The 22,486-nt window shown below is 41.0% G+C and overlaps 1 protein-coding gene across 19 annotated transcripts in view; it reads right to left on the bottom strand.

Moving 5' to 3' along the window:
* Window positions 1-22,486, bottom strand: part of LOC118521761 (uncharacterized) — a 479,907-nt gene that overhangs the window by 353,980 nt on the left and 103,441 nt on the right. For 12 of the 19 annotated variants that reach the window (XR_013447020.1, XR_013447021.1, XR_013447023.1 and 9 more), the window contains exon 4: window positions 9,251-9,379. The exons of 3 other annotated variants lie outside the window; for them this stretch is intronic. Coding sequence is in view for 9 of the 16 variants with exons in the window: in XM_078070497.1 (XP_077926623.1) it covers window positions 9,280-9,379 (100 nt within the window). In the remaining 7 variants the exon portion in view is untranslated. Of the gene's footprint in view, window positions 1-9,250; window positions 9,380-14,343; window positions 14,407-22,486 lie in introns of all 19 variants that reach the window. 4 more of the 19 variants (XR_013447025.1, XR_013447026.1, XM_078070493.1 and 1 more) reach the window with 4 other exon arrangements.

Below are 22,486 nucleotides of genomic sequence, written 5' to 3'. Positions count from 1 at the left end.
ATACCATCTGCATTCTTAAGACCTATTGTTTTCTTCCTGGTACTTCAAAGTTACTGGAGGTATTTTGCAGGTTTGTTCAGTTTCTATGAATTATTACCACATGAATCAGCAGAAGCAAAGAGCAGAAAAGTTATATAAGGAAGAAGTTTGCTGTATTTTAGCAGGCTCTCTGCTGGATAGCAGCTAATAAAGCACAAAACCAGCTGGTAGCCCTCTGCCTAGATGCATCATGATGGGTGTAAGGTGACCTCTCCCGAATACACTAGAATTCATTAGCCACCACTTGGAGTTGGTGTTAAAGCTCCTCCCATGATCTGGTGCACATGAAACCTTATTTTTCTGCAGCCTGTTTATCCCTCTATAGATGCACATTTAACCCTTTGACAGAAATCCAATGCAGTCATAGAGATTAACAGCATAAAATTTCTTCACTTTCATGTTCAAGTTCTTAACAACCCCCTTTATTCTGATGACAAACCCCTTTATTCTGATTTATTTTATATTTATAAAATACATTTAAATATTTACATTTATATTTATTTTATTTTATTTATTTTGACTCCCCATTGATTCTTTATAATCTCTCTTTGTATATCACTCTTGAATCATTTTTTTATTTCAAGTTTTTATTTAAATTCCAGTTAGTTAACATGCAGCACAGTATCAGTTTCTGGAGTTGAATTTAGTGATTCATCACTTACATATAACACCCAGTGCTCATCACAAGTGCTCTCTTTAATACCCATCACCCACTTAACACATCCCCCACCCACCTCTCCATCAATCCTCAGTTTATTCTCTATAGTTAAGAGTCTGTTTTATGGTTTGCCTCTCTTTTTTTCCCCCATGTTCATCTATTTTCTTTCTTAAATTCCATGTATGAATGAAATCATAAGGTATTTGCTTTTCTCAGACTTATTCTGCTTAGCATAATACACTCTAGCTCCACCCACATTGTTGCAAATGGCAAGATTTCATTCATTCTTTTTTTATGGATGAGTAATATTCCATTGTATATATATACCACTCCTTCTTTATCCATTCATCTATTGATGGACATTTGGGCTCTTTCCATAGACTGGCTATTGTTGATAATGCTGCTATAAACACCAGGGTGCACGTATCCCTTCGAATTTGTATTTTTGTATCCTTTGGGTAAATACCTAGTAGTGCAATTGCTAGGTCGTAGGGCAGTTCTATTTTTAACTTTTTGAGGAACCTCCACACTGTTTTCCAGAGTGGCTGCACCAGTTTGCATTCCTACCAACAGTGTAAGAGGGGTCCCCTTTCTCCACATCCTCATCCAAAATTATTTTTTTCTATAAAGAGGATTTCACCTTTCCTCAAATGGTAGCTACTGCATGTATATTGAGGAGGACATGAGAAATGCTGGCAAAAGTATTTATTACTAATTTGTATTAGCTATGCAGCTGCTCAGATTTTTTAAGAAAATATAAAGTACACAACCTTGAATTGCATTTTCTGAAAGTCCACCTGTTTTCATCTAGATATAATAACCAGAAAGATATAGTAACTCTCTCAAAGACACCAGTAAGGATTTGAGTTTCATAGAATATATTTCTAGAACTAGATAATTCTCAGATTGTTCAGAATAAGATTCAAAACTAAAAAACACATGTCTAATATTTAAAGCAGATGTTTGTCTTGTCTAGGATTCAGAAGTTGACTATCTATGGTATTTTATATGGGTGAGGATGAGATACTAATCACCAAGATAAGCCAGAGATAAATAAACACAATTATGCAAAATTTCTTCTGATATATTTAAAATGAGACTTGAGTTTCTGCTTTGTAGCTTGAAGCCATATATGAAATAATCTTTTGAAAGATTTATTGATGCTTCTGGGAGAAAGTAGTTTTCCCCAGAAACTAAGAAATAGTATCTTTTGTTTATTGTGAAGAGAGCATCTGTTAATTATTATTTTTCTCCCTTAATTCAGAAATCTTTTAATGAACAAAAAGAGGGCAATTACCAATAAGATAAACACTAAGACAACAGATAAATGAGCAAAGAGCCTGACCAGAAAACACACAAAGGAGAAAATATGGCCAGAGAAATGGGGAGGGAAAAATAGTGGTTAGAAGTTATTGGTATAATTACTCAAGGAGAAAACTGCATTTTGTTTAGCAAAACATAGATGGGTCTCTGTGGGTTGTGAAAGACAGCTGCAGGCCGAGGCCGGGGGGAATTGAGAAGGGGCTGGGGGGCCTCTGAAAGCACAGGGCCAAGAGCCCAGGGTGGCAAGGAGAGAAGGGAGTTTGACAAGGTGTCGTCTAGAAAAGGTGGGCTGCAAGATGCTATGGAAGCTGGCATCTAGGAGGAAAGGGATCAGTGAACTCCCAGGAGCAGGAACAGCTCTGTGCTTTTGATGCAGGAAAGAGGCCAGGGTTCGAAGCCAACAGCCAAGAAAGAATTCTTGAGACATCTTTGGTGCAAAAAGGTGGTTTTATTAAAGCTCGGGGACAGGACCCATGGGTAGAAAGAGCAGCACTGGGGCCATGAGGAGTGGCCCATTGTATACTTTCAAGTTGGGAGGGGGTTAGGGATAGCATAAGTCTCCAAGGAATTTTGGAAGCAAAATTTCTAGGACCTGGAGGGGGCTAGCCATTGTTGGGAAAAGTCATTTATTACTGTCTAGTAAAACCTGAGTCATAAGACCCTTTAGGTGTATACTGGTGGGTCATATTTTTGGGTGATGATTGCCAACATATATCTTGGGGGGGAGCGGTAGAGAAAAAGGAAGTTTCCAAAGGAATTTTTATGTTAAAGTAGACTTACAGGATCCTGGGGGTCAGGCTAAGATTGCCTTTTGCCCTTAGCTAAGTATTAACATCAAAGCAGTTGAGTTTCTAGAAGAATGCCACTTTGCCTGTTTCAAGAACTTGTCAGTGGGCTATAAGTAGTAACAAAATTTAATTTTTCTTTTGCCTTTGTTTCCCACATCACTTTTACAAATAAAGATGTCTACTATTTAATTTTCGGGGTTTTGCCATGCTAAGAGGTTTTGTTTATAAGTTCCACTCCTCTTTTGCTGTCCCTGGCATAAAGAGTGTTTGAGGGAAATGAAGAATAGGGGACAGCGTGATCACAGAAGGTAAGAAAGGAGAGAGGCTGAGAATTCTCTCCCTTCAGAAAATTGGAACAAGAAGTGACTGGAAGAAAAATAAGACCCTCAAATTTCCAGACATGTCATAGCACACAGTGGGTTTCCGCCACCCAAGGGAATGAAGCTATTTTAATTAAATATAATGAGAACAAGGTGAAACCAGCAAACAGGAGAACTTGCTAACATTCCTGCAGCTAATGTGACACATTCTTTCTCAAAAGAATAAAAGACACACAAATTAAAATAAGCAGCAGGTACTATTTTAGCTACCAGATTGGGGAGGAAAAATGGTAATGATGAGCTTGTCTTGCCATTTTGTATCTTCATATATCACTGACAGCCCTGTAAATTGGATCAACCCTTTAGAAAAGCAATTTAGCAATTATACACCAAGAGTCATAAATATGTCAATATGCATAGGCCAGTAATCACACTGTGGAATCAGATTTTAAGATTATCCAAATATGAAAATGGCATCATTGTTATTTAAACAAGTTAATGATTGGAAATGATATATTTTAAGGTAACTGTTTGAGCCAACTGATTTGCCTTGCTTTTCTACCAAATCCCACTAAAATTGCCAAAGGGGTGATTTTTTTTTTTAAGAGAAAATCCTGTATCCATTCTGAAAAATTAGGGACATTACTATAAACAAGGAAATAATCCTGAATAATTTCCAGACTGTATAGTGAGTGCTAGCCAAAGCAGATGGCTCATATTTGGACATAAGCAGAGGAGGAACCCCACCTAGGAAATGAGTGGACGAGGGTCCCTGAAAGATCCCCGGAAAACCTCAAAGGCCAAGGAAGGCCAGGCTATCAGTTAGCCTTGGAGGTGCAGAGGTGACAGAAGGAGACAGTGAAGACCTGCCTAACTGCACCAGTTCCCTACCTAGTGCCCTGGTGCCACTTCTGCCCTGTTCTTCACTGATAAAGTCGGCAGTGGGCTCCTGATGGGGGTAGTCATGCTAATTAGAGGGAATGAGGGTAGTGCCCTGTTCACACAGGGCTGCATTACCCATGTGGGGGCATGGCGGCCACATGCCACCACGCCCAGCAGGGACATTCTGCCCCACGGCAGCATTGATAGACCCTCCTCTCCGCCCCTCCTCACTCTACACACACCTTCCACAGGTCACTAGGTCAAGTCAGACCCCACTCCCTTGCACCTGAAGGCCCTGCAGGCTGGGAACAGCCCTTGCACAGCTGTGCTGGCTACAGAGCTGTTGGTCCAGAACGGCACTTCAGGCGGCAGGTTATACTTTTGACACCTGTCTTCTTGATCATTCCACCCTCACACCTCACGGCCAACGGGGAACTGTACTGTGGCCAAACAGAACTTTAGAAAACATAAATATTCCCCTCTACACTATTTGGCAGTCAGCTGAAAATTTTAACACACAATCCCCAAAACAAACAAAACAAAACAAAAAAAACCTTCCTCAAATCCTGATGTTGTACAAACACACGTCTCCCCCTCGTCTGAAATTGAATAAAAGAAAATCCCTAGATAAAGAACAATATTCTGTTAAAGGATAAATAACAATATTCTGTTGACGAAGAATGTGGACATGTGTCAATGGTTTCCTTTAGCTCATTTTACAGTAAGGTGTAAAAAAACGGGGGAGGCCAGGGAAGAATCCAAAGTGCAGACACAGACAGAATCAGGAGGTGAATTGAACAGACAGAATGTGAAGTGAATTGACAATTAGACGCAAAGTGGGCCTCCTGCACAGGGGAGCCACAGCACGACCCTCTAGGGCTTAGCTTCTATCTCTCTGGGGTTGGAAATTGCTACACCAATGAAGCGCGCAGGCCCCCACGGAGTCCAACAACCTGTGAGTCCTCTACACCAGGGATCTGCGAATGCGTTTTGTAAAATATTTCTGTAGCTCTTTTGAGGGTCGTAAGGTCTCTGTCTCAACTACTCAACTCTTCCCAGGCCTGTGACTGGGGCAGGCTGATGCAGGGCCCCCTCCTCAGGAGGACCCCACGCTTGGGGTCTAATGCTCTGTGATCCCAGTCTCAACATTTTCAACAATTTCATCTTTGAGTTTGTGTTTTACAAATGAAGTCCAAGGGGACAGTGGAACATGAGCTGAGGACTTAGGACTTGGTGTTGCCCCTTGCCGGCTCCCCACCTCCTGCCCCTTTCAGCCAAAATAAGCAAGACGGCGGCTGATTCCAAGCTGGAGTTGACTGCAAATGTCTCTAGCCGTTTTCTCCCCCTCTACTCCGTTCTGTTTGCACTTGTTTTCCTTTTCTGGCAGCAGTCTGTAATTCTCACATTAACCCCATCCAACCTCTGTTATATTTGCTGCAATTTTTTTTCAAGTTTGGTTTTTCTGAGACTTGATTTGTATGTGCACTGAGTGTGTACGCATGTGTGTTTGTAACAACATCGACTTCAATTTTTAAAGGATGACTTTCATCGATGTTTTCCTTGTGTTTTATGTCATCACTTTTAACTAAGAAGATCACTCTAGGCTTTCTAGTCTGTTCTACTATGCAGTCTGCGTCTTCCTTCAGCAGCAGCATGTGGGTTTCATGCCTGCGGTAGAGGAGTGATGAGATGCCCCAAGGAATCAGGCCGATCCCGGCTTCACAGCTGATTGTCTGTTTGGTCTTCAATGAGTTAGTATTTAACCACTTGAATTCTGTCACTCCTCCTATAAAATATGGATAATAATAGTGCCTATTTCACAGCATTACTGCAAAGATTAGGTAAAATAATGTGCGGAAGGTGGTTAACATAATGCCAACACATTATGAGTGCTCAACAAATGTTTGATCATCGCCATCATTAGCTTTCTTTAAAATGGATTTTGAAACTGGGTAGTTCGCTTCATAATTCATCTCTTTCAAGTAGCTTTTGCATATTTATTTTTTAATAATTCACAATCCATTATAAAGTTCTAAAAATTTACTTTTTATTTTAATTATGTAAACCCTCTAAGATAATAGGATCATTATCCTTAAAAACCTCAGTATTTCTACCGGAGGATGTCATAGGGCCCTTCATTTATTCAACTCTTCCATCTATCAGGAAAGTGTTTTCATTTTCTTCATATTGGTGACTAGACTCTATGCAGGAGGGACATTTGTCAAGGAGATGCCTCTGGTCCATGTGAGGGGCAAGATTTAGCATCATACTAGGGTCAGAGGAAAGATGCAGCCATGAGGAATGAATTTGAGGGTCTGGGGCATTCAGACTCTGAGAAAAGATTCATAACTATGGACTAAATGTTTGTATGCCTCTGCCATGTGAGGATACAAGGTGAAGACAGCTATCAGCAAACAAGGTAGTGGGCTCTCATCAGACACCTTGATCTTGGACTTCCCAGCCTCCTGAACCATGAGAAATAAATGCTGTTGTTTAAGCCACCCCATCTGTGGTGTTCTGTTATAGCCGCCCAAGCAGGGTAAGGCATTCATCTTGCTTCTATCTGAAGTTGCTCTATTCTCCCAGTCTTCAGTGCATTCCCATCAGATGTTAGTTAGGCCCTCAATTGTGCTTGAGCCCATGTGTGGGCAGAGCAGTGCAGCCCAGCCTAGGGAAGCCTCCAAATGAGGGTAGGAGTGACTCTGTGAAAAGACTAGGGCTGGGCAAGCCCAGAGACAGGCCAATGATTGGGTACCTATCAGGATGGGTTGCTGGAAACATGTAAACACACCTTTTCCCTCCTACTCTGCCTCTCAGTTCATTTGCAGATATCACAAGACAGGAGTAGAAACCTACAACAGACACCAGAGACATTTTAAGTTAAAGATTACACTTTTGTCCATGTGTTCTGTCCTTCCCTTTGCTTCTTTCCCTTCCTGAATGACCTGAAGCATGGAAGGTCTCCCACTGGTTTCATTCTGGAGATGTGAAGGGTTGCGTAGCACCCCACAAGAGAGAAACATTGAGAACTGGCTGTTTGCTTGTTCTGAGCTCAAAGAGGAGCAGGAGGAAAGAGAGAGAGTCTGCTTCCATTCTGTATTGTAGAGGCTATCTGGAGAGAAAAATGAGGATCCCCAATGTAGGCACTCAGTCAACTTTCTGATAAATGAAGACAAAACAATCTCATCATGGTGTAAAAAACAGCTGATTCCTGCCTGCTTCAAGATAAGAAGAACGCTGGTGTAGCTGGGGCCTCCCCTCGGGCCAAGACCACATGTTTAAGTTCATGAAGCTTCTTCCCCTTCTCTGACTTCCTGACTACACCCTGTGAGATCTGGAGGTCTCAGATTTTATCCAATTCTCAACAAGCCCCATGAAGACACTCCTAAGGCTAAGCCAGGTCTACACCACCCACTCATCTCAAACCTATGGTCAAATGGAGGTTGTGGCTCACACACTTGAGTAAACAGCTCTCCTCCTGGCAATATCGCCACACACATCCCACTGTGAAGTTTGTATGCATCTACTCATTGCTCTGCTCTCCTGCCCTCACAGAGGGAACTGCTGCCTCAGCAAAGAGAACTCCCAACCAGGGTCCAGACAGCTCCCTGCCCAAGCCCAACTTACCTCTTCCCATCATTGTGTCTCTTCATGAACAAGTACTGTGCTGAAGGGCAGAATCTATAGCTCACTCTCTGCAGTGGGTGCAAGGTCAGTGACCAAGGCTACAAAGTGCTGTCCCCCACCATCCATCCAACAGTTCAGCAAGGGGGATTCCCAATCTGACACCTGCTGGTTCTTTCCTCTGTATTCTCCCAAGCTCGGGCCTGTGCCCAAACTCAGGATCTGTAGCTGATCTTAGAAGGATCAAGGAATCTCAAGCACCAAAGAGCAGAAGATGTAATCTGGGGTAGGGAGAAGGAGCCCTCTTGTCCAACAAACTGAAGGCCAATTTCTAGGGCTCTCTTACTCATGAACTGACTACATGAATATATCCTTCCAAACCAAATATTCACATTAATACAGAACCTGGGAAAAGGATCTTCTTCCACATTCTTTAGGGCCTCCTGGTACTACTGCTGGCCTTATGGGCCTGTTCTGAGTGGCTACCTTGCCCATCAGGCTGATAATTAATGTAGTCAATGCAGGGCCTGCCACAATTCTTAAGGAATGTGAACTACAAGATCTGACAGAGACTGCTGGCAAGGCCAAAGCCCTAGAGGCTAGCTTGATGTCCTGGGGATGTCAGAGGGGCTTGTTCCCCTTAACCACTATTCCAGCCAAGGGAAGCCCCTTTTTGGTGTTTCCCAAGACACCAGAGCTCCCCTTGGTGAAAGTGAAGTCACTGACAAAGTGCTCATTGAACCAGGCCCCACACATATACCACAAAGGTTGACACTACAAGGCATAGCAGGGAAGGGTGGCTGTTTCAAGAAATGACACCAAGTCAAATGAACATTACATGAGAAAATAAATGAATCTTAACCTCTGCCTCCTAGCACACTCAAAAATCAATTCCAAGTTGATTAAATATTAGAATGTAAAAGAAGTATGTCTTCATGACCTTGGAGTAAGCATAGATTTTGTAAATAGTATGCAGAAATTGCTAACCATAAAAGAATAAAACACAATAAATTAAACTATACTGAAGTTAAGAACTCCTATTTGTCTAAGAAAATCATTGTGGGAGCAGGGAGGTTTGGCCACAGACTGATAGAGGATGTCCACAATGCTTAGTGTAGAAAGGAAACTAAGTTCTGAGTATATTGAAAGTTCCTGCAGATAGCAGGAAGTCTATCAATTTCTTATTGTCACTGTAACAAGTTGCCATACTTAGTGACTTAAAATAAATGTATATATTATGTTATAGTTCTGGAGGTCAGAAGTCCTAAGTCAGTTTCTCTGGGCTAATATCGAGGTGTTCTCCTGCGTTCCTCTGGAGAATCTAGAGGAGAATCCATTTTTTTTGTATTTTCCAGCTTCCAGAGGCTACCTGCATTCCTTGGTTCATGGGCATATTCCTCCATCTGAAAAGCCAGCAGTGTAGCACCTCAGATTACTTCTCTCACCTCTGCTTCTATTGTGGTATCTTCTTGTTCTAACTTTGATCCTCCTGCCTCACTCTTACAGCACCCATGTGATTACATTAGGCCCAACTGGATAACCAGGATAAATTTCCCATCTCAAGAACCTTTTCCCATCTGCAAAGTCTCTTTTCCCATGTGAGGTAGCATACTCACAGCTTCTGAGGATCGGGGCATGGACATCTTTAGCAGCCATCATTCAGCTTACCATAGGAGAATATACACCTGGAGGAGAGGCCATCAGGAGAGCTGGATGAGTGGTTGTGGGATAGGATATCCAAATGGCTAATAAATAAGTGAAGAAGTTATCAAGGAGGTGCAGATTGAAGAGGTCACCAGGCAGCAAGACTGCCCAGCAACCAGAATAACTAAAATCAAACAGACAGATGACAGTAGGTATTGGCAAGAATGTAGAGCAGCTACAGCAGTGGTGCTGTTGGGATAGTCAATGGATTGGAACAGTCAATATGGAAAACCCTTTGTCAGCATCTACTGGATTGGGACACACATATATCCTGTGGCTTATAATTCCTTTCCTAATATATACCCAACTAAATGCACATATATGCTTGCCAAAAGACCCATTTGCTGGTGTTCATGGAACCACTACTTGCAGTGGCCACAGAGATGTTCATCTATAATGGGTGATGGATGGCTCTTGATAGTGTCTTACGGTAAAAAAACAATGAAGAATGAATAAAGTTTAGTTGCAGGCCTCAGCATGGATAAATTTTACAGATGCAGTGTTGAGTGAGGAAGGCTATTCCCAGGGGAATATGAGCAGGATTCCATGTGTATGGAGTAAAAGAACAGGCAAAACTAATGTATGGTTTTAGAAGTCAGAATGGTGGTTGCCCTAGAGCAGTGAGCTGGGATAGGAGGAAGACAGAGGACAGGGAGGGTTCTGGTGCAGTGTTCTGTTTCATAATCTGTGCACAGATCACATGAGTGTATCCACTATGTAAAAATATATTCAGCTGTGCAATTATGATTTTCATACTTTTTTACATGTTATACTTTAATAGTAATGTTTATAAAAATAAAATAAAATAAAACCAACTTTGGGAGAACTTTTCTTTTCCACTGCAACATACGTAGTGACAAGCCCTTGCTCCCTGACTACAAAGGTCTGGAGAAGTTGAACAGCTGTCTTCTGTCTTCCCAACTTCCAATTAGTCAAAGATCCCCAAGCACTCAGGGCTTCAAATCATTGTATCTGGCTTTTATTTAATCAATAAATTAATGAGAAGAGAAGCCAAAGCTCTACATGGTATGTTAGACCTGAGATAATGACTGATTCAATTCAGGAGAATTTGCAACTGCCTCTATGTTTTTAGACTCCCCCATTTGTGAACAGATTCAATTCTGTCCCTAAGGAGTGATAATGTGGCCAATCATACACCTCAGGTGATCCAAATTACAGTGCCTTCGTTTCATCATTAGCCTGGACTTCTATGTTACCAAGCAATCCAGATGTTTTTTTCCGTATTTTGGATTAAAAATTGTAATATTTTCTATATACATAATCATAATGGATTCCATTTCAGACAAAAAAAAAATTATGGGCCAGCCCCTGCAAGGTAGTTGGAGTTTTTCTTGCCCAGAAAGAAAAATGCCTTAATGCCTTAAAGTCATAAAATCCCTCTGGGGCAACAAAATCATCTTGGCTCTGTTTTCTGGACTGACTTCTACTTTCCAAAATTCTTTCTTCAAATCTATATCTATGATCACCTTAGCAGATCCTGATCATCCTTCCAGTTAAGTTCTCAACATGGAGAAGCCATATGGTTTATTAAGAGCATGTGTTCCCTGCTGTCATCACTAAATGTGTTGGCTGCTCTGGACTAGGCACCCAAGCCACAAGCAAGTGCCCAAACTCTCCAGCTAGAGTAGTTATTCCCAGCATGCCAACTTTCTCTCTTAATATTCTACAGACTTCTTCATTTGCTCATGAAATCACTCACTCAGTCCCTCCACAAATAATTTATTGAGAGTCTACTGTAGCCCAGCACGTAGTAGGCCCTGGGGACAGGTAATGAAAAGAAAAAAAAAAACAGTCACAGCCTTGGCCTTGTGGAGCTTACATTCTAGAGAGAGAAAATAGACAACAAACAGATAAATACATGATATGATTACAGATGGAGGCAGGCCTAGGAAGAGGTTAAGCAGAGTGAGTGGAGGTAGCAGGGTGGAGTTTGATATTTTGGCCAACCTAGTCAGAAGGGCCTCTCTGAGCATGGACCTGAGTGAGGTGAGCTTCAGCCCTACCAATATCTGGGAGAAGAGCATTCCATGTAGAGGAAGAACCTGTGGAAAGTCTGAGGGAGGAAGAAGTTTGACATACCCAGATTTGCCTCCCAATATCCAGCCCACCTCAACTGGTTCCAAGTTTTACCCGCTGAAATAACAGGTAGTCACATGCCGTTTATCCTCATCTCAGCAATTTGCTCCCCAAAGTGGATTTTTCTTTTGACCTGGTGTTACCATTTCCAGAACCAGGTCATCTGAGAAGTACGGCTGGAAACGCCAGCAAAGATCCCTTCATCAGTGCCTGCTGATCTTTCCTTTGATGATGGGCTTTAACACTCAGCAGGTGGAGCTATATAAATCTATCCTTTGAAGAGCCACTAATAATAACAAGCTTCTTCTGGATTGCAGCTTTAGGTACCTAATGGTCATGCCTTGAGAACCAGGAACCTGTAAAAGGGTTAAACACAGACCCCAGTCTGAGACTGGATGCTGGTCTGCCTACCTCAAGCAACTTGACCTCTGTGTGCCTCAGTGTCCTCATCTATAAAAAGGTAAGAGTGAGAAGACATACAAATGGATAACAGACCATGAAAAAATGCTCCACATTACTCGGCATCAGGGAAATACAAATCAAAACCAAGATGAGATACCACCTCACACCAGGCAGAATGGCTGAAAGTAACAACTCAGGAAATAACGGATGTTGGGGAGGATATGGAGAAAGGGGAACCTTCTTACACTGTTGGTGGGAATTCAAATGGGTGCAGCCACTCTGGAAAACAGTATGAAGTTTCCTCAAAAAGTTAAAAATAGAGCTACCCTATGACCCAGCAATTGCACTACTAGGTATTTACCCAAAGGATACAAAAATAGAGATTCAAAGGGGCACATGCACCCCCATGTTTATAGCAGCAATGTCCACAATAGCCAAACTACGGAAAGAGCCCAGATGTCAATCAACAGATGAATGAATAAAGAAGAAGTGGTATATATATATATATAACATAAAATATATAATGGAATATTACTCAACCATCAAAAAGAATGAAATCCTACCATTTGCAATGACATGGGTGGAACTAGAGGGTATTATGCTAAGCGAAATAAGTCAATCAGAGAAAGAAAATCATCATATGATTTCACTCATATGTGGAATTTAAGAAACAAAACAGATGAACATGGGGAAGGGAAGGAAAAATAAAATAAGAAGAAAAAAACAGAGGGAGGCAAACCATAAGAGACTTGTAACTACAGGAAATAAACTAAGGGTTGCTGGAGGGGAGGTGGATTAGGGGATGGGCTAATTGAGTGATGGGCATTAAGGAGGACACTTGATGTAATGAGCACTGGGTGTTATATGCAACTGATGACTCACTAAATTCTACTCCTGAAACTAATAATGCACCATATGTTAACTAAATTGAATTTAAATAAAAAATTAAAACAAAAACAAAAGGTAATAGTGATAGTAACTACCTCCTATGGTTGTTGTGGAGATTAATTAATATAAATGCTTAAAATTATACCTGGCACTAAGAGCTTCACAAATGTTAGTTTTTTTATAACTATCATTCCCCTATCCTATCTTCTACAGTGCTTCTAGATATATCTTTTTTAATAACAGTTTTAAGATTATCAAAGTATTGCAAGCTCATTGTAAAAAAAAATTGGAAAATTCAAAAACATTTAATAGAAGAAAATTAAAATAGTTGATAATTTCATTACCCATTGGGATTATAATTTCAGTTATTTTCTTTCCAGTTTTCCTTCCTTGCACATCCATGGTCTTTATAAAAAAAAAAAATTGGTGTTATACTATCTAAACATATTTACCTTTCTTTTTCCACTTAACATGCACTGTATTTTCCATATCCATAATTATTCTTTTTTTAACATGATATTTAATAGTTGTGTAACATTCCTTCTTACATATTTATAATAGTATTTACTTCGTGGGGGTTAGGGTTAGGGTAAAAGTAGTAGTAAAAAGTGGTTAGAACAGCACCATTTTTATATAGAAAGAGCCAAAAAAATTAGCTAAAAATAATAATGGTAATGATGCTGAAACCACATTTGGGGCAATTTAACATATTTCCAGTTACAACCAGACATTTTCTGGTTGAGCAGGACAGACAACATCCCTCATCACTCAGTGTTTTGTTTTGTTTTGTTTTTTTGTACACATGATTTTGGTTGTGTGAATGGATAGCAGGGAGAAGGTTAATTTGAGTAGGGACTTGAGGGAAGGGAGGGGTAAGAGGAGGAAGGGTGGCAAGGTGTCTGTTGCTACACATGAGCTGAGTTTGAGCCTCTGAAATTTAAAGAAGTAATTGTAGAACCATTTCCATGAGAGATGGCATGAGGTTCCTAGGGGTGTGAAGCTGCAAACTGATTGCATGTTTTCCACCATAAGAGGCTCTGAGCACAGATACAGTTACTCTGAAAACAGGTGTCCACATGTGGCACATTGTTCTGGGAGCTTTCTTCTCTTGGCCTCTCTGTGCAACCCAGCTCTGCTCAGAGTCCCTGATGTTTACTACATCTGGAGCCTTAGCCTCCCTAGCAAACCATCGGTGTCCTCACAATGGCTTCTCCAGCTGTGGCTACCCTGAGCATCCCAAATGTCATCTCAGGTAATTGAAGTTAAAACCATGGGAGCCAGAGGAAAAGAGAGCAAGTATGTATTTCTTCTGGAACAAATGTGGGCCACTCAGAAGAGAAAGCCAATTGGAAGCCATTTTAAATATTGCCTAAGAGGACAGCCAGGAGGAGTGGGCCATCCAGTTCTCAGCAGCCAGTGGAGCAACCCCAAGTGGCCAGAGAAGACTGCACGCTACTATGGCCAAGAGTTGCTGATGCAAACCTCTGAAGGTCACCAAAGAGTCACCTTTGCCCATTTACCACCACACCCAGATAATCAGCTTTAAACATCCACCAAAGAGAGAACCAAAGCCTGATTAAATGAGTACAAATCAAGTAAGAGCTTTCCTGCTTCTCACCTTTTTTCCGCAGGCTCCACTTAGGCCCCAGAGGGACTAGAGAGAACACCAAGGGCCAGACACCTGTGCAAAAAGAAAGAGAATCTCGGGCGCCTGGGTGGCTCAGTCAATTAAGCGACTGCCTTCGGCTCAGGTCATGATCCTGGAGTCCTGGGATCGAGTCCCGCATCCGGCTACCTGCTCAGCAGGGAGTCTGCTTCTCCCTCTCCCGCTCCCCCCTCTTGTGCTCTCACTCTCTCTCTCAAATAAATAAATAAAGTCTTAAAAAAAAAAAAAAAAAAGAAAGAGAATCTCTAGATAATGGAAAAGAGAAGAGGTTGGTGATGCTCCTGATGTTGAATACAAAATGTGGCATGACAGTGTGTGCTGTCTCTCTTTGCAACTGTTATGAACCGAATTGTGTCTCTCATTCCAAAATCATTCATATATTAAAGTCCTAGCCCCCCAGTGCCTCAGAATGTGACCGTATTTGGAGATAGGGTCTTTAAAGAGATAATTAAGATTAAATGAAATCCTTAGAATGGACCCTAATACAATATGCCTGGTGTTCTTATAAGAAGAGGAAATTAGGACATAGACATGTACAGAAGGAAGACCATGTGAGAACACAGGAAGAAGATGGCCATCTACAAGCCAAGAAAGAAGCCTCAGAAGAAACCAACCCTGTTGACACCTTGATCTCAGACTTCTACTCTCCAGAATTGTGAGAAAATAAATTTCTAGTTTTTAAGCCATCCAGTCTGTGGCTAGCAGCCCTAGCAAACCAATTCAGCTGCCCATCATCATTTAGATTTGGGGAAATGGTTTATGTCTTTGAAGATCTGCTTTGTAAGCCAATCTTAATATCCTACAATGTTCTGGAACTTCATTTGTAAATAAGTCTTCTAAATGTTGGCTGCATTTTTCCCCCAAAGTCAATTGAAAAATCTTTAATCAAAGGGTGAAACAAATGAAGTGCCAAAAATTCCAGCTTTTGAAGATTCTAGTGAATTGCATTTATTGAAAACAAATTTTCTGGCTTTTCCCCTATTACAGACAAGGAAAAACAAACAAATTAAAGAAGAGACTCAATCATGCACAAGATTTAATTTTGAAAGTTTATAACTCAGTTTGGGAACATCTTGACTTGTGGGGATAATCTTTTGATGGAGCTCCTTTATGTTTAATTGGATAACATTTATATACTGTATCAGGATTAAATGAAATTGAAGAGGCCTATAATTTTTCAGCCTCTAAAAACAATTGGCAGAACAATAAGAATTATAGAGGCAACTTATTTAATGAGATTTGACTTTTAAAATTTATGATAAAGAAAGATACCTCAATGGAGACCAAAAGATAATACCTATGAGGACATATGGGCTAAACTATACATTTCAATATTAAAAGTAAGTTTGAATCAAATATATCTTTCATCTGGCAAAATTTTCTCTGAGCTTGCCACTTAGCATGTTTCCTTGGTCCTCCCTTACCCTACAATTTAACCCTTAGATGTTTACAAACAAATCCACCAATTTTAAAGTCCCAAGTTTGGGATCCTGCTTCTAAATGAGCTGTTTGCTTTCCCAGAAAGGTGTACAAGGGTATCTGTGAAAAACACACTGTGTTTTCCTTCTCTCAAACTCACAATACTCCTTATACCAGATGTATGTTCCCCACACACCAACCACCAAGTTTCTCATACCAACTGGGTAGCCTACAATTCAATTCATTTCTGACTTTAACCAGAGTTAACCCAGATCCCATAAGTTAAGGGCTTAATCCCATATGACTACTCCCTATTTTAGATACCAATCACCAATAGTAGGTCCCCAGGTTACCCACAATTTCTGTCCAACTTGACTACAGATCAGAGCTTCCCATAACCCTCTCCTCAGGTTCAGTAATTTGCTAAAGCTAATCACAGAACTCAGGAAAATAGTTCACTTATTATTGCCAACTTATTACAAAGGATGTTTGAACAGATACAATTGAACAGCCAGATGTAAGGGATACATAGGGTGAGGTCTAGAAGAGTCCCGAACACAGGGGCTTCTGTTCTGGTACAGTTGGATTGTGCCACCCTCCCAGCCTGTGAATGTGTTCATCCACAGGGAAGCCTCTCTGAACCCTGCACTTTAGGGACTCTTATGAAGCTTTCATCATGTAGGCATGATCAGTTATTAACTCAATTTCCAGCCCCTCTCCCTTCTCCTGAGAACAAGAGGAGGGGCCAAAAAGTCCAAGCTTCCAATCATAACTTGGTCTTTTTGGTGACCAGCCCCCATCCAGGAGCCCACTGAAAGTCACTCTATTAGAACAAAAGACACTCCTATCAATCCAGGAAATTACAAGTGTTTGAGGAGCTCTATGCTAAGAACCAGAGTCAAAAACCAAGTATTATCAGGAACCAGAGGCAGAGACCAATATATATTTATTTCTTATTATTTCACAAACGGTTTGTCCTGATCTCATTTTCACTAGTGCCTGCCTGTTATGGGCTGCAGTGTGTCCTCCAAAATTCATATGCTAAAGCCCTAACCCTCAGTACCTCAGGATATGATTATATTTGGAGATAGAGTCTTGAAAGACATAATTAAGTTAAAATGAGGACATTCTGGTGGGCCCAAATCCAGTATGATTGGTGTCCTTAAAGAGAGGACATGAGGACACACACACACACACAGAGGGAAGAGCACGTGAAGACAAAGGGAGAAGACAGCCATCTACAGGCTAAGGAGAGAAGCCTCAGAAGAAACCAACACTGCCCACAGCTTGATCTCAGATTTCTAAACTCCAGAACTGTGAGAAAATAAATGTCTGTTTTTTAAGCCACCCTGTCTGTGGTATTTTGTTATGGCAGCCGTGGCAAGCTAACACACTACCATAGTGTCTCAAATAGTTTTGTTCCCAGCCAATGGCTTTAAACCCAAAGTCTGAGATTCTATAGGCATTGGTTGGTAAGCTGTTTTCTTCTATTGTGCTCTGGGCCAAGCTGAGCAGGTACAAAGAGCTTTCCGGAAAGCTACACATGGTGTCCTTTTTCTAACAAGAGATGTCTGCCTTCTGCTCACACCCAGACCAGCCAATTGCTCTCAAGAGTTGATATTCTTACTAAGAACATTGCACCAAGCTCCCAGGTGTTGGTGTTGTTTATGTATAGCTTGTTTTTTACTTGGTAGATGAAACCAAAGGCCCTCTCTCTTTCCTCACAAGCATGTAACACTTCCCTTGGAAGGATCTTCATTGTTACCTCTTTTAATTTTTCTTGCTCCATGGCATAATTGTCCTGGGGTGGGGGGGGGGTGGGGTGGATCTTGGTTTTCTTGGTATTTTAATTTTCTTGTTTTGTTTTGTTTTATGGTGAGCTATGATTTTAAGAAGGATCCTCTACCTCTGCTTCTCCTGTCTGGCTGGAAACTCCCAGGAGTTTTCTCCTGGCTGCTCTCCTGGTGTCCTGTCTTCAGATGTCACACTGGGCAAGACTGGGCCGCATTCCTCCTTCTCCCAGGACCAGCACACTCCCCTCTGTCCTCACACCGCTCTGGGCCTGGCTCCTTGGGTCCTGGGCTCTGGATGCTGCCCGCGTCCCATAGCACTTCCTCTATTCCCCATGCTGGAGCATTCTGCTTCTGCAGTTTCCTGAGAAGCCCTTTGCTCTGTGCCCCACCAGTGAATCTCATTCATTGGAATCACTGGTACCTGGTGGAAGGAACCCTCTCTTGGCTTCACTTCTATAGTTACTTGGAGATCCACTTGCACCCCCACCTTGCTAATGCTTCTCTGTTCTTCATTTGGGCACAGCCAATCTCCACATGTTCACTGAGTACATGAGCAGGTGGTTTTCTGTCTCACTGCCCATCAAAGTTTGAGAACAGGAAGTCTCCTGGACCTCCACACCCCTCTGTCTCCCGAACTAGTCTCCTGGCTATTTTTCCCTCATCAGATTCTCCAGGGATTTGTTCCAATTGCTTCCCTCTTTCCAGATACCCTGATTTTCCCTCTATATCCCTCCTCAGGACCAAACTGTAAAGTGGGATTCAGATGTCTTAATTCCTCCTTCTCGTGTTGTTCCTTTATATACTTTTCCTGTTCACCCTTCCGTTTCAAAGAACTTCTTTTTGTTTCACATTTATTTCACGACTAATCACACAGGAAAGTGAAGACTTTGGGGAAGAACAGTAATTAATTATAAGAAATGCCATAATATATGTAAGATTCCTTGCCCTTATATGTCCCTCCCCCAGAACCCCACATCAGGTGGTATTAGGGAAGATCCATATGACCTCTGCCCCAGGGAGCCTACCAGCAACCTCCCTTCCTGCTGTAGAATGAAGATGGAGGTAATCATATCTGTTATGCTTGACATTGAGGGATGATGGGTGGATCAAAAGAGAATATGTATTTGAGAGTGATTTGTAAACTATAACCATAAAAACCTCTATTCAAATATAATGAACTGGTATTTGGTTTCCAAAACAGGATTAACTACTGGGAGGAAAATGTGTTGACATTCCTTGTCCACATGATTCTGGCAGTCATTTTCCTCATTAAAAATGATAAAGTTGGCTTTCTGCTTCAACTTGAATTGCAATGGGTTTGGACAGTGTTGTTCCATTTCCCAGGGCATGTTTGGTCTAGATTGTTTTAGCCACACAAGTTTTGGGTTTCCTTTCGAGCTGACAGACCAAACAGATGTCATCACACACAACTGGGAAATAATTATAAAATGTGTATCTTTAGAATAGGACAAGTGCATTGGACAAGGAGCTGAAAGATACATGGTCAGTGGTGAAATGACCTTGAGCAAGCCATCTGAACTCCGTCAGCCCAAATTTCTCACCCATAAAAAACTCGGTGAATCATACCAACCCTGCCTATTTCAGAGTTGTCATAAAGATTAAAGGAGGCCTGTAAAAACACTTTGCAAACTATGAAGTCCACTAAGGAAATTGAAGCAGTAATCAAAAATCTCCCAACAAACAAAAGCCCAGGGCCAGATGGCTTCCCAGGGGAATTCTACCAAACATTTAAAGAATTAATACCTATTCTTCTGAAACTATTCCAAAAAATAAAAACAGAAGGAAAACTTCCAAACTCGTTTTATGAGGCCACAATTACCTTGATCTCCGAACCAGACAAAGACCCCATCAAAAAGGAGAAGTACAGCCCAATATCCTTGATGAATATGGATGCAAAAATTCTCACCAAAATACTAGCCAATAAGATCCAACAGTACATTAAAAGGATTATTCACCACGACCAAGTGGGATTTATCCCTGGGCTGCAAGGTTGGTTCAACATCCGCAAATCAATCAATGTGATACAATACATTAATGAAAAAAAGAACAAGAATCATATGATCCTCTCAATAGATGCAGAAAAAGCATTTGACAAAGTACAGCATCCTTTCTTGATCAAAACTCTTCAGAGTATAAGGATAGAGGGTACATACCTCATTATCATAAAAGCCATCTATGAAAAACCCACAGCGAATATCATTCTCAATGGGGAAAAACTGAGAGCTTTCCCCCTAAGGTCAGGAACGCGGCAGGGATGTCCACAATCACCACTGCTATTCAACATAGTACTAGAAGTCCTAGCCACAGCAATCAGACAACAAAAAGAAATAAAAGGCATCTGAATTGGCAAAGAAGTCAAACTCTCATTCTTTGCAGATGATATGATACTTTATGGGGAAAACCCAAAAGGCTCCACCCCAAAACTGCTAGAACTCATACAGGAATTCAGTAAAGTGGCAGGATATAAAATCAATGCACAGAAATCAGTGGCATTCCTATACACCAACAACAAGACAGAAGAAAGAGAAATTAAGGAGTCGATCCCATTTACAATTGCACCCAAAACCATAAGATACCTAGGAATAAATCTAACCAAAGAGGCAAAGGATCTGTACTCAGAAAACTATAGAATACTCATGAAAGAAATTGAGGAAGACACAAAGAAATGGAAAAACATTCCATGCTCATGGATTGGAAGAACAAATATTGTGAAGAGGTCAAAGCTACCTAGAGCAATCTACACATTTAATGCAATCCCTATCAAAATACCATCCACTTTTTTCACAGAAATGGAACAAATAATCCTAAAATTTGTATGGAACCAGAAAAGACCCCAAATAGCCAGAGGAATGTTGAAAAAGAAAAGCAAAGCTGGTGGCATCACAATTCCAGACTTCAAGCTCTATTACAAAGCTGTCATCATCAAGACAGTATGGTACTGGCACAAAAACAGACACATAGATCAATGGAACAGAATAGAGAGCCCAGAAATGGACCCTCAACTCTATGGTCAACTAATCTTCAGCAAAGCAGGTAAGAATGTCCAATGGAAAAGAGACAGTCTCTTCAACAAAGGGTGTTGAGAAAATTGGACAGCCACATGCAGAAGAATGAAACTGGACCATTTCCCTACACCACACACAAAAATAGACTCAAAATGGTTGAAAGACCTAAATGTGAGAACAGGAGTCCATCAAAATCCTAAAGGAGAACACAGGCAGCAACCTCTTCGACCTCAGCCGCAACAACTTCTTCCTAGAAACATCGCCAAAGGCAAGGGAAGCAAAGGCAAAAATGAACTATTGGGACTTCATCAAGATAAAAAGCTTTTGCACAGCAAAGGAAACAGTCAACAAAACCAAAAGACAACCGACAGAATGGGAGAAGATACTTGCAAATGACATATCAGATAAAGGGCTAGTATCCAAAATCTATAAAGAACTTCTTAAACTCAACACCCAAAGAACCAATGATCCAATCAAGAAATGGGCAGAAGACATGAACAGATATTTTTCCAAAGAAGACATCCAAATGGCCAAAAGACACATGAAAAAGTGCTCAACATCACTTGGCATCAGGGAAATCCAAATCAAAACCTCAATGAGATATCACCTCACACCAGTCAGAATGGCTAAAATTAACAAGTCAGGAAATGACAGATGTTGGCGGGGATGTGGAGAAAGGGGAACCCTCCTACACTGTTGGTGGGAATGCAAGCTGGTGCAGCCACTCCGGAAATGCTGGCTTTCACAGCATTACTCTGTATTCCATTAAAAGTGTGCTAGAATGACTATTTCTCCCTTTCCATGTCTGCAAAGAATCAATGATCTGATTTTAATCATATCTACCTTATTTGTCTTTGTATTGTCTTATTGTCTTTGTATTTCTCCTACTCGAGTTATTTTTATTCCTGATTTGCTCCTGCACATCCCCACATGAATTTTGAAAAGCAACATTCTTCAATGCATGTTCTGCCCAATGCAGGCTCCCATTTCTTCAGAAACATCTTTTCTGTGCTTATAGCCAATTTCTCCAAGAGGTAGTGGAGTTCAGTACTGTTGCAGCTACTCTGGCATTTGGTAAGAGAATAGCTTCCAAGGGCCTGAAACGTTCTTCCCAGCTCCTCAGAAGTCCTGCGTTCTTGGATTCCTTGTGTGATCTGATGCAGACCTCGCCCATACAAGTTCTCGATGTTTTGCTCCCGGATTTTGATGTTGAACTATTTTATGCTCACTTCTTTGTGGGCTACACCGGGATTTGATAACTCAAAAACAGACTCTCCAGACCTTCCCAGCTCTGCTTTTTCTCCATCAGTAATTAGCTTCAGGGATCCCTCCATCCCCTACTTCAACCCTGGCTGAGTCACCCCTCTTACCTCATTTGCAATGAGACCCCAAGGGAGTCCCAAAGCACGTGCAACACACATGTACCACCTCAAGTTAGGAAAGAACCTCTAGGGAAGGCATCTCAAAGGAGGAATATTCTGAAAGAATACTTTCATCAGAGCACTTTTTCTAATCATAATTAATTATCCTTTGCTTAGGACGTATCTGTTCTTGATTTATATAATATGGTTATGCTTAGAGTCAGGATGCTATTTTTCTTAAAGGGTCTCTCTCTTCAAAAGTTAAAAGACAAAAATGACTAACTACCCTGAGTATTTAAAAAAAACCTTTAAGAGCCAAGTAATATTGGGGAAAGAAGTAAAGCAAGTGTTTTGCTTACTTCAGTACTGGTACCTTAAAAATCGTTTTAGTATTTTTATAATAATGATATTTAGTTCATCAAGTAATGATAAGGAATAAAACAAAAATTTTTCTATCAGGAACTTATAATATTAAACAGAGAAGTCAATCAAGGTT

This window comes from Halichoerus grypus, chromosome 4 (assembly GCF_964656455.1).
Source record: "Halichoerus grypus chromosome 4, mHalGry1.hap1.1, whole genome shotgun sequence".
Classification (NCBI taxonomy): domain Eukaryota; kingdom Metazoa; phylum Chordata; class Mammalia; order Carnivora; family Phocidae; genus Halichoerus; species Halichoerus grypus.
This window is presented reverse-complemented; position numbering and strand designations above follow the sequence as displayed.